General features: G+C 55.2%; 1 protein-coding gene across 3 annotated transcripts; it reads left to right on the top strand.

The window, feature by feature from the left end:
• The first annotated feature begins 306 nt into the window (after positions 1-306).
• ZDHHC22 (zinc finger DHHC-type palmitoyltransferase 22) lies at positions 307-11,897 on the top strand. 3 transcript variants are annotated; one of them, XR_014811183.1, is made up of 4 exons: positions 307-786; positions 2,544-3,256; positions 4,522-6,284; positions 6,578-7,142. XR_014811183.1 is itself a non-coding variant. In XM_001928417.7 (3 exons), exons 2-3 carry the CDS (start codon positions 2,558-2,560, stop codon positions 9,431-9,433), a joined length of 792 nt encoding a protein of 263 aa, XP_001928452.5. In that variant the 5' UTR covers positions 307-786; positions 2,544-2,557; the 3' UTR covers positions 9,434-11,897. The 3 variants fall into 3 exon arrangements, 1 of the variants encoding a protein (XP_001928452.5); XR_014811182.1 differs by having other exon boundaries at positions 2,544-6,284; XM_001928417.7 differs by lacking the exons at positions 4,522-6,284; positions 6,578-7,142 and adding an exon at positions 9,168-11,897 and having other exon boundaries at positions 2,544-3,083.
• The last annotated feature ends 235 nt before the right edge of the window (positions 11,898-12,132 follow it).

Genomic DNA, 12,132 nt, shown 5'->3' with positions numbered 1-12,132 from the left:
GCTTAGCACAGGGCCTGGTTCACAGCAAGGGCCAAATAAATAGAGTCACAATTATAAACTAATGTTCAAATAGTGCTCACTATGGACAGGCCCGGTTCAAGGGCTTTACGTATATTTTTGTCATGTAATCCTCACACCTCTGTTTTACAGATGGGAAAACTGCAATCTGAGGATCACCCAGAAGGGAACGATGGCTATTCAGACCCAGGCAGACAGGCTCCTGAGTTGGGACTCCCAACCCCTCTGTGTACAATGACGTTGTTCTTTATGGGTGTTGCCCCTGGCAAGCTGAGCTCCTAAGCCCCCAGGTTTTCCTCCGGAGAAGGGAGAGCAGGGAGGGTTGTCAGCCACGGTGGGGAGGAAAGGAGCAGACGATGGTTAGAGCATCTACAGCAGGGTTGAATCCAGAGCCCCCGGCTGGAACCAGGGGCTCAGGTCAGGCGGGCTCCCCTGCCTGCTCCAGAGGAGCGAGGGGAGGAAGGGGGGCAAGTCCACGATGCTGAGAGGGGTGGCCAGAGCGCCGCCCCCAGGAGGAGAAGGGAGGGTTGGCAGGGCTGGGGGGTGCCCAGCTGCCATTCCCGCCGTCTCCTGGCCCCCACTCGCTGGCGCCCAAGTGGGAGGACGGCAGCTGCCCGCTCCCTCCTCCCCACACCCCCGCTACCTGCCCAGTGCCCGAAGCGAAGCGTGAGGAGGCTGCGAGCCAGAGGGGCCGAGCCCACAACTTTGCAGCCTCGGGGAGGGCGAGAGCCGGCGTCCAGGGCTCCTCTTATCCGCGACCAGAGCTTGGTGAGTTCATTTCCCCAACCTTCCGTGGCGGTGCGGCGGCGGCGGCAGCGGCAGTGGCGCGGGGGGCGGCTTCCCGGGCGTCCGGGAGGCGGTGGCCGAGAAGCCGGCGGCCGCCCGCGCTGCCTGTCTCGCTAGGGCTTCGGCTGTGCCACCCGCCGCCGCGGGCGAGGCCGGCGCCAGCGCTGAACGGACAGCTCTCGGCGCCCGCGGGCCGCCCGGGCGGTCTCTGTGGTCCCTCTTCCCGGGGCCGGGGCTGCTGCTGCTCGCCGTGCGCCCCTCACTCCCCCAGCCCGTCCTTAGCCTTCCAGGCGCCGCGGCGCATCTGGAGGCTGCTCCCGCGGCCCCCCTGGCGACCGGCGTGGGGAAGACACTTGCTTCACCGGAGCCCGGGCCTCGGGCTCCCTGGGGTGGGTAGCGCCGCCGCAGCCCCCGGGAGCGCCTGGAGGGGGGCCAGTGCGGAGTCCCCAGTGACCAGCCCGGGCTGTGCCCTGAGCCGAGCCCCTGTGGCAGAGAGAGGCCCGCATTCCCCACGGAGGCCGCGGGTCCCCAGGGACACTGGCACCTGCAAAGGGGACTCCAAGGTGACCAGTCACCCAATCGCGACGGGACAGCCTGGACGGAGGCCCCGTGGCATTCGCCCATCCTAGGTGCAGCAGCCTTCCCAGAACTTTTCTCGCGCCTTGGGCTCGCCTACTCCTTAGCCCCTGGAAAAGTTCTCGCGGGCGCTCGAATTGTATTTTTCTAAGGCTTCCAAAGCTGGGCAGGACCCAGGGCTGCGGGGGTCGATCCGCTGAAAGGTTGGCAGAGCAGCCCCTCTTGGGCCCAGAGCGAGCTTGTTGGCATCGAAAGGGTTTCAGCGCCAACGGGGTTGTTTGGGTTTGTCGCTCCAGGAGGGCGGGAGGCAGGCGCGAAGGGGGGATTTTAATTTCATCGCCTCAAATGAAAACGCTTTTTGAAAGAAATTAGCCAGGGCAGCCAGCGTCGGAGAGATGGGCTGACCAGGACCGGCTGGCACAGGAATTCCTGCCTCGCCCCCCCGCCCCATCTCACCCGTTGCCTAAGCGCTTGTGTGAATGTATCTATCGATTGTTGTAATTGATTTTTCTAAAAACCCAGGTGGCAGCGGCTGCGTCTGTGTACACACAGATACACACATACACAAACACAGATAGCCAGACACACACACAGAATCACACACAAGGGAAACGCCCCTCTCCACACAAACATCATGGGACTCACTGGCACACATACCCTCAAAGCCTTTGGGTTACAGTAAGGTCCCTGAGTGTTGCCCAAATGGAGGGGGGGGGGAGGTGAAACAGGACTTCCAGTAGGTCATTTCTCTCTGTCCCCACCCCAAATCTTCTGCTTTCTCCTCCCAGGGGGTCTGAAGGAGAAAGCCCCAACCTGGGCACTCTTTCCACTGCCATAAAAGAGCAAAGGTCCAGTCCCCCTCCCCCACCCCCCACAAACTGAGAACAAGCCCCAACCCTGCTCTCCATGTGCCTGTCCCCAGGGCACTGGGGCACCACGTTCCCTCAAAAACCGAAGAGGCGGGCACCAGGAGTCAGGGCTTGGCCCTTAGAGCCGTGAAGGTCTCGAGGTCTCAGGCCTGCTTGGTCACGGGCTGGGGATGAGAGGAGGGGTGATCCAAGGGACATGGACTTGCGTGGGGCAGGACAGACCGACAGCACTGGGAGGGTTGTAGGGCGCCCTCTGACACCCAGTAAGTCTTCCTTTCACCCTGGGCCCTTTAGGAATGTAATCAAAGATGCTGGCCCTGAGGCTGCTCAACGTGGTGGCCCCTGCCTACTTCCTGTGCATCTCCCTGGTGACCTTCGTGCTGCAGCTCTTCCTCTTCCTGCCCAGCATGCGCCAGGACCCTGCTGCCGCTCGGATCTTCTCACCCGCGCTGCTCCATGGGGCTCTCTTCCTGTTCCTCTCCACCAACGCCCTGGGCAATTACGTTCTGGTCATCCAGAATTCCCCGGACGACCTGGACGCCTGCCAGGGGGCTGCGGCCAGGAGGGCCCCATGCCCCCCACCCAGCACCCACTTCTGCCGAGTGTGCGCCAGAGTCACCCTGAGGCACGACCATCACTGCTTCTTCACTGGCAACTGCATCGGGAGCAGGAACATGCGCAACTTCGTCCTGTTCTGCCTCTACACCTCCCTGGCCTGCCTCTACTCCATGGTGGCTGGTGTGGCCTACATCTCCGCAGTCCTTTCCATCTCCTTCGCCCACCCTTTGGCCTTCCTCACGCTCCTGCCCACCTCCATCAGTCAGTTCTTCTCTGGTGAGTGGGCTTTGGCAGGCAGATTGGGCTCTACACAAAGACCCCCCACCCCAGCCCCAAGGTAGCACATAATATACAGGGTGCCCAGTTAAATTGTCCTTTCAGATCCACAACGCATAACTTTTTAGGGGATCCCATGTGGCTCTGCAGTAACGAACCCGACCAGTATCCTTGTGGACGAAGGTTTGATCCCTGGCCCTGCTCAGTGGGTTAAGGATCCAGCGTTGCCGTGAGCAGTGGTGAAAGTCACAGACACAGCTCAGATCTGGTGTTGCTGTGGCTGTGGAGTCGGCCAGCAGCTGTAGCTCCAACAGGACTCCTAGCCTGGGAACCTCCATATGCTGCAGGTGTGGCCCTACAAAAAAGAAAGAAAAAAAAAAAAACTAACAATAAGGCATAACTTTTTAGTATAAGTATTTCCTAAATATTGCAAGGGACTTACTTATATTAAAGATTTTTACTGTTGTCTATTTGAAAGTCAAACTAATTGGACAAGCTGTATTTCATCTGGCATCCCTCCCTCCTTGCCGCCAGCCATCCTCATTCATCATCTCCTCCTTGCTCGCCCCTGTCCATTTGCTCTTAGAATGATGGTGATCCAGGTACTACCCCTGCTCTGTGCCAGGCATTGCTGAGTGCTGGCCATCCCTCCACGCAGTGAGTGAGGTATGCCCGAGCTACGACCTTCCTCTGCCTGGACCCCAGTCTTGCTCACGCATTCTTCCGAGGACCTTGCCCTTCAAAGGTCTTGCCAACCAACCACAGTTGACCAGGGTGCCAGGCCAGCCCCAGCAGAATACTGACCCTTGTGCTCCTACTCACCATACATGGACACCCCCCGCCCCCAGGCTGTTCTCCCATCTGCAGATGGCTCCGAGCTGGGTCTGGTTGGAGACACCGCCATATTTAATGACTCTATCTTCCCACCACAAAGCAGGAGCCAGGCATGTGGGCCTTCATATGGGCTCCTGTGGGCATCCTGGTGAGGACTGTCCTTTGTTTAGTGTACCCCGAGGAGAGGCCCCTGATACCAGGCCTAGAGGGCCCCTCTTACTGGTGGCAGTTCTTACCACTCAATCTGGCCTTGAAATTTGCCCCCACCTCATTTCCTTCACTCCACCAAGCCTGGCCTTTGACTGACTTGGTTCTTAAACCTGGTAGCATGCACACCTGTGTATATGATATTGTTATCTCCATTTTTATGAAGAAACTGGGGCTCAGATGGGATTAAATGGCTGGCAGGGTCTTACTACTTCCAAGCAGCTGCCTCTAGCCTGCCTCGCAGGTATTTATTTTTTTATCGATCTGGCTTTTTAGGGCTGCACCCATGGTATATGGAAGTTCCCAGGCTAGGGGTCAAATCAGAGCTGCACCTGCTAGCCTATGCTAGAGCCACAGCAATGCCAGATCCGAGCTGCATCTGTGACCTACACCACAGCTCATGGCAACGTGGGATCCTTTACCCACTGAGTAAGGCCAGGGATCGAACCCACATCCTCACAGATACTAGTCAGGTTCACCACCGCTGAGCCACAACAGGAACTCCCAGCCTCCCAGGTCTTTAGACAACCTGCAGCAGCACAAGGAATCCAGCACGTTTCCTCCCCCATTGACCTTTCAGGGACAAAGAAAGACAGAGTGCAGCTCCTTCCGCTGAGAACCCCACATTGTCCTGATCCGCCTGGACTGGACCGCCTTAAAATTCTGCCCCACCCTGGGGGAGCCATCATTTCAGTCTTGGTTGGGGTTGTAGCCCTGTCCTTCGCAGGCATAGAACGTGGTGCCATTTGGCAGTGGGAACACAGAGACCCAGGAAGGAGCCAGCTATGGGGGCTGGCTTGAGGGCTGGTGGTTGAGCCGGGCCCAGAACTCTGAGCTCTAGGGCCTTCTGGATCCTGGCGCCGGTAGAAAAGGCTGCCGGGACGGAAATAAACAGGAAGGGGGAGGGTAGGTGGGCGGGCTAGGGGGTGGAGTGTGAGCGCAGGCAGGTGGAGGGATGAGGAAAGCCTGGTTCCACTTTCTTTTCCAAGTGGTTTCATCACATAAAAATGGATGATTCCAAAGGGAGGAGCTTGAAATGGTTTGATGTGAGATAAGCCTGGGCTTGAAGCCTGTCCATCTGTGCTCGGTTTGGGAGATAGGAAAGTAAGGAAGAGGGACCTCTTGCTTTGATCTGAGGAGGGAACCAAGTCAGGCAGTTGCCCACCTTGGGGCCCAGATCCCTGTTCCAGCAGAAAAATCACCCCACTATCACTTACCTCCTCAGCATACCCACGAGGGAAAGGACGCATGATTTCTAATCCCCAGCTCTCCCGTCTCATGGTCCTCCTTTGCCAACCTGTCATCTTTCCCCTCGCCAGCCCTCCGCGCTCCTGCCCTGACACGCACCTCACCTGTCCAGCTTCTCCCTTCCTGTCCCTTCTGCCCCTGCTCTCAACCCAAACAGCTGAGGGTGCCCCCTCTCTCATCTGCTCAGGAGGCCAGGTGGACAGGAGGGCATAAAAAGGGACAAATCCTTTAACAGAGCTGTCCCCAACTGTGGTACTGGCCCTGAGGAAGATCTGCCACCAGAGCAGGGGATGGCTCTGAGTGTGGGCCCTGTGAGCTAGAAGTGTGTGTGGGGGGTCTTCTGGTGGCTGCTGCCCACACCCCCTCAGTTGATGCCAGAAAGGAGGGAGATTGGCCAGTTAGATTTTAGAAGTTGTCCTTTCTTTTGGCTTCATGGGACTAGTACAGGTTTGTGTCACCTCTCTGAGCCTTAATTCTTCCCATTCAGGAAGTGGAGATGATGCCACCTGACCTGGGTCCTGGCATTTGGATTAGTATGCCAGTGTGCTGGGTGTCAGAAAGCCCAGAAGAAGAGAAAAGCAGCTAATGTTTGTTGAGCAACTATTATGTGCTACCCACTATGTAGGAGTCAATTCACCCAGTCCTTAGGACACATCTGTGAGGTAATACTACATCCATTTTAAATGTTCAGGAACCAAAGACTTAAGATTAAGTTGCTTCAAAATCACACAGTTAGTATGATTCCAACCCCAAATTTAGACTCAGGGCTGCTCTGCCTCCAGAGCATCCATATTCTTCCCAGCACACTGCACTGTCTCTCTAGGGCTGCCTCTCTCAAGTTGCTGCTGCTGCTTCTTTTTTTTTTTTTCTGCTGTTTTTATGGTCACACCCTTGGCATATTGAAGTTCCCAAGCTAGGGGTCAAATGAGAGCTGCAGCTGGTGGCCTATGCCACAGCCATAGCAACGCCAGATCCAAGCCACATCTGCAACCTATACCACAGCTTGTGGCAATGCCGGATTCTTAACCCACTGAGTGGGGCCAGGGATCAAACCCGCATACTCATGGATACTAGTCAGGCTCATTTCTGCTGAGCCACAACGACACTCTGAAATTGCTTCTTTTTTGTGTGTGTTTTTTTTTTTTTTTTTTTTTTGTCTTTTTGCCATTTCTTGGGCCACTCCCGCGGCATATGGAGGTTCCCAGGCTAGGGGTCGAATCGGAGCTGTAGCTGCCAGTCTATGCCAGAGCCACGCGGGATCCAAGCCGCGTCTGCAACCTACACCACAGCTCATGGCAACACCGGATCGTTAACCCACTGAGCAAGGGCAGGGACTGAACCCGCAACCTCATGGTTCCTAGTCGGATTCGTTATCCACTGCGCCACGACGGGAGCTCCTGAAATTGCTTCTTGATGAAAGAGCCGTTTAGGGATGGAGGGAGCCTCTTGCCCCCGATGTCTATTATATAGATGTTGGGTGATCTGCCAAAGGTGTTGTAGGTGTTAGGTGGGAAGCAGGGGCGAGGAGATTGGATGGTGTGACCATTCTGGCCCGTGAGGAAAATTCTGTGATTTTCTAAAAGAAGCATAACTATTATTAAATAGTTCAGGGGAGCTGAGGCAGCCAGGCTAGGCAGCTTCAAACACTTTTAGAGAAAGCAGGTGCCCAGAATAGCCCTTTGTAGCTGCTGCGAGGGGCCAGGGAAAGGCCACCAGGTCTTTTCCGCATGCCTTGATTTAGTGCCAAAAGGGAAAAAAAAAAAAAAAAAAGCCTGTGGAAAACAGTTTCCATCAGTCCGGGCTTGTCCCTCAGGCTGAGCTGCTTGACAGCTCTGATGTTTGCATATCCCAGCTTGAGGGCCACCTCTGCCTGGCAGCATTTCTGCCCCCCAGAGAGCAACCCTGGTCCCAGGATCCTTCATCCTGCATGTGGCTGCCTGGACCAACCTGTGCTGATGAGGAAGAAGTGGGTCAGAGGCATGGCACAGCCCCAGGTGAGCCCTGTCCCACGGGTGCCCCCCGGGCAAGCAGAGAGGCTGCTCAAAATGCCAGCTGAACCGAGCTTCTCATCCCCTGGGCAGCGGGACTTATTTGTCCCCAAGTTTGCAAAGAGAAACTGGCTATCAAAGCTCGTGAGGCTGAGGGCAAGACTGCTAATGAGCAAACCTGAATCACATCCACCTCCTTCTGGCCGCTGGGTCTACCACTGCTCAGAGTGGAAAAGTTTTACTTTTTTTTTAAGGGCCGCACCCATGGCATACAGAGGTTCCCAGGCTAGGGGTCCAATTGGAGCTACAGCTACTGGCCTACACCACAGCCAGAGCAATGCCAGATCCAAGCTGCATCTGTGACTTACACCACAGCTCACAGCAATGCCGGATCCTTAACCCACTGAGTGAGGCCAGGGATCGAACCTGCGTCATCATGGTTATTAGTCAGATTTGTTTCTGCTGCGCCAGGACGGGAGCTCCAGACTGGAAAAGTTTTAAGAGCCCAGCCTTCAGGGGTCTGGAAACGGAAGCCTGGGGAGATGAGAAGAGGTATATGGCGGTCAGGGGAAGCTGGGGAAGGGAGGGATCTGCTGAGTTTTGCAGAGAGGTTCAATAGGCTGTAAGATGGGGTCTCTGGCAGGTACCCTCATCTCAGGAGGAGGTGGTGGTGAGCTTGCCTGCAGGAGAGAGGGGCTTAAGAGGGCTTCTGAGTTCTCTCCTGGGCACATCCACCCTGGCTGCTGGGCAGGTCAAGGCTGCCAAAGTTGCAGCCCAGCCAGGACTGCAAGCCCTGGGGAGGAGCAGGAGAAAGCTTGACGGTCTTAGGCATTAAACTCGAGCCCCCTTTGGAGGAAGTCTCCTTGTTTGTAAATGATGCTCAGTGGTGAGGGCTGCTCTGAGAGCGAACCAGAACCCCAGCCACTGCGCACACACTTCCCCTGAGTCACGCGATCCTACAGAATCGTGATTATTATGTCCGTTTTCTATTATGAGCAAACCGCAACTGGGAGAGGTTCAGAAACTTGTGCAAGGTCACAGAGCTGGGAGATTCAGACCTAGCATGGACTGTCCACACCAACTCTGAAGAAGAGCAAGGAATCAATTACTCGGCGTATGTTTAAACCACTCATGGAGAGTGCTGTAAGTTTAGAGGGGCTTAGGGGAGGTCTGGCACGAGGCAAGGGGTTAGACTGATGCCTTTGGGGGCCTCTTCCAGCCTTAGCAAGCTCTGACAGGACAGCTCTGGCTGGAAGGCCCAGTGGCCACACTGTTCTCTTTGTAACACTGATGACTGAATTCTCCTCTGCGTTGCCTTGAAGCTCGTGACTTATTCTCTTGATGACTAGGTCCCATTCTCCATCATGCTGTCACTTTCCTGAGTCCTCCCAGGGCTCGCAGCTCTAAAGAGAGAAGGCACTGCAGTCTAGACAGCTGCTCAGACATGGGCCCCCTCTTACGGTCCTCAGCTCACCCCTCTCTCCTCCTGAGAAAAACCCCCTTCCCTCGTTTCTGGCCCAAAAAGAGAAGGCAGAGAGAGACAGGCATCGCCGACCCTGAGGGATTGTTAGCGTCTAGGCGCTGCCCAGAGATGTTACCCCCCTCCTCTCCCATGTCCTCAGTTCTCCTTTCTTGCCTCAGCACGCAGAAAAAGTTAGGACAACTAGTTCCTTTCCCGGGCTGCAGGGCTGCAGCGCGGAGACTCCTACAAAATGTAGCTTCAATCTCATTAAGCGCCTGGATCATAGTTCTGTACGTGGCCTGGGTGTAAAGCGAGTCTGGTGTTTCCCCGCCCCCACCCCTGCAGGAGCTGTCCTCGGTTCTGAAATGTTCGTCATCCTCATGCTCTACCTCTGGTTTGCCATCGGCCTGGCCTGCGCTGGCTTCTGCTGCCATCAGCTGCTGTTGATCCTCCGGGGGCAGACCCGCCACCAGGTGCGGAAGGGGGTGGCCGTGAGGGCCCGGCCCTGGCGCAAGAACTTACAGGAGGTCTTCGGGAAGAGGTGGCTGCTGGGGCTGCTGATCCCCATGTTCAATGTCGGAAGTGAGAGCTCCAAGCAGCGGGACAAGTAGCAGGCACTCCCATCGTTTCTCTGTGTGTGCGTCTTGACCCCTGAGGAACGTAAGACCACAGTACTCTTGTCTCCACCCGTGTCCCATTGCAGCTTTGGATTGGTAAGGTCCTAGCATCCATCCTTGGTCTTGAACATATAGAGCACAGCATTGGCTGGTGGACCATGACAAGGAGGAGAGATGGCCACCCAGGCATTGCTAGGCTCCCCATGAGCCAGCCAGGGGGCTGCTAACTGTTCAGAAGCCTCGGCTTTTGTTTCTCCCCCTTGGGGCACCTGCTTTCCCCGTCTGTCTGGCTCATCCACTCTCTACCAAGTCTCATGTCATCATTGCTACCTGCTAGAGCTTTTCCTCTCAGCCCCGTGTTAGTAGTGGGGAGTGGATTTTTACGGCTGGTATGATGCTCCCCAGGACTTGGAGGCTGGCAAAAATGTTTAAAATTACCATGGGTGAGAGGCAGCCAAGTCAGCTCTGCCAACTGCTAGTGAGGCTGGCAAAGGAGGGGTGTGTGTCCTCATCCCCTCTGTGGAATTGTAGACGGTGGAAAGAAAAAAGAACTCAGGAGCTTACTGCCCAAGGCTCTTTCTCTGGGAGACAGCAGCCAATGGCTTGGGGTTTCCAGCTGCTGTCCCTGTCCACCTTGCCCCAGCTGGCCACCCAGCCTAATCCAAGACCTGGCTGGATGCTTCCTTTCTCTGACACTTTTCCAGCCTTTCCCATTGGTCCAGCCTCCAGGTCTTTACCAGATGCTAGGAAGGCAAGGAAGAAGGGAAAAGGAAGGGGAGATCCTGATAAATGAGAGAGAGTATGTGACATAACTGTACAGAAGGGGATGTGGTGGGGAGGGAGGGAGGAAGAGGAAGATGGAGAGAGGTATTGTTAGGAAAATAGAGAAATAATGCTTAAGGGATGGGGGAGAGAGAGGGTCACAGACGTTATTTGGGGAATGAAAATGAGAGGAGCAAGTGGGTTCATTTCTGAAGGATATTCTAGCAGCTAAAGCTGTTGGGTGTGTGACAATTTCCTGGGAGGTAGTGAGTATCTTACAAATGGAGATAGTCCAGAAGGAATAGGCAGTCACCTGGCAGGCATGCTGTGGGAAGAATTTTTGCATAGGATCAGAGAAAGGAAGATCCTTTTGCACCTCCAGATGCCAGTGTTCTCTTCCTGATTATTAGGGGCAAGATGTCTCTCTATTTTATTTTTTATTTTTCATTTTTGGCCGCCCTGCAGCATAGGGAGCTCCCGGGCCAGGGATCAGATCCAAGCTGCAGTTGCAGTTGCAACCTAAGCCCCAGCTGCAGTGGATCCTTAACCCACTGTGCCAGGTTGGGGATTGAACCTGCATCCTGGTGCTCCCAAGATGCCACTGATCCCGTTGTGCCATGACGGGACCTCTGCAAGATGTCTCTTGAGAGACAGAACTACTAGGTATTAATGCTAGTTGAGGGGATTAGCATTTGAGGATGGGGAGATGGAGCATTGCCAGGGGCAGGTGGGGGCAGTGGTGGGTAGAACAGAGCTGAAAGATCACGCTCAACTCTGAGGAGTGAGATTGGGAGAGTTGAGGCTCAGGAAAAGGGAGACAGAGTATAGGGGTACCGTTGTGTGACCAGTGCTGACTGGCTCTGGATGGGGGTACTGCTATGTGTTCTGGGACCCAGAAGACCAGACTCCTGGAGCATATGAGGGAGTGAGGACAACACAAGGGCCCCCTTTGACTGGGTCCCAAGGCTAGTCTGCCATCCAGTCTGCTCTAGGCCAGCTGGTGGTCACAGCGACCCCAGCCATTGGGGCACAACACACTGAGTTCTTGAGCAGAGCTTGGGAGAACTTTATCTTGGTCCTGCCTTCATGCCCCCTAGAGAACTAATGTAGTAATGGTGCCATCGGCTCATACTTCTCCCTCCTATATTCATTCATTCATGTATCCTACATGCATTTATTGAGCACCAACTATGTGCCAAGTCTCTATCAGGCACTGGTATACAGTGATGAACAAGACGAGATCCCTGCTGCCAGGAGCATTTGTCACTGTCCCTATGCACTGACGCCCACCCTTTAAAAAATGGTCACTCTGCCATCATGCTGGTGAACAGGGCAAGGTTGCTTGGAGGAGAAGGATGTGGCAGAGAGGGTTGAAGGAGAGCCTAGGCTTCCTGGATGGGGGGGGTGTCAGTGGGTGGGTGTCCTCCACCTCCGTTCCGGCCACACTTCAGCAGTGGGAGTGGAAGGGGAGCAGGGAGAGGGTCTGGGCAATCCAGGCCTTGCCTCTTTCCTGACTCCAAAGCTCAAGCTTGGAAGCCAGTCCTGTCACCCTCAGCCTCCTGGAGGCTCTGCACGGTAAGGAAGCAAAAGGATTTCCTTCCCGGCTGACTGGTCAGTGGGGGGGGACAGTGGGGAGGTCGCCAGGTGTGGCTCTGTATTTTCCATGAAGAACATCAATAAAATGTGTGGTTTTAAATTGGATTCGAAGTGATCACTTTGGCACTGTGGTCAGTAGCAGGGCTGGCAAGGCTGGAACATACTGACACAGTCGTACTAGTTGTTAAAATATTAAAGTAAGTATTAAAAATACTTCTGTTCCAGCCAGTAAAGGACTGTGTCCAGACTCCCTGGGTAAAATCTATCCCTACTGTCTCAGCTGCTCCTGCTCCTCCCCAGGGATCCCTGGATCACCTCACAATCCAGCATTGCAC

Source organism: Sus scrofa, chromosome 7 (genome assembly GCF_054392235.1).
Source record: "Sus scrofa isolate SSC_HxYL_T2T_F1_AM1 chromosome 7, Sscrofa_HxYL_maternal_Yorkshire_Landrace_v2.0, whole genome shotgun sequence".
Taxonomy (NCBI): Eukaryota; Metazoa; Chordata; class Mammalia; order Artiodactyla; family Suidae; genus Sus; species Sus scrofa.
The sequence above is the reverse complement of the archived record's forward strand: the minus strand, read 5'-3'. Positions and strand labels throughout refer to the sequence as shown.

What these genes read in the sequence shown, in the direction of transcription:
- ZDHHC22 (XM_001928417.7), top strand. Translation starts at nt 2,558, where the DNA reads ATGCTGGCCCTGAGGCTGCTCAACGTGGTGGCCCCTGCCTACTTCCTG. An exon ending in CATCAGTCAGTTCTTCTCTG is followed by an intron (nt 3,084 to 9,167) that starts GTGAGTGGGCTT and finishes CCACCCCTGCAG; the next exon opens with GAGCTGTCCTCGGTTCTGAA.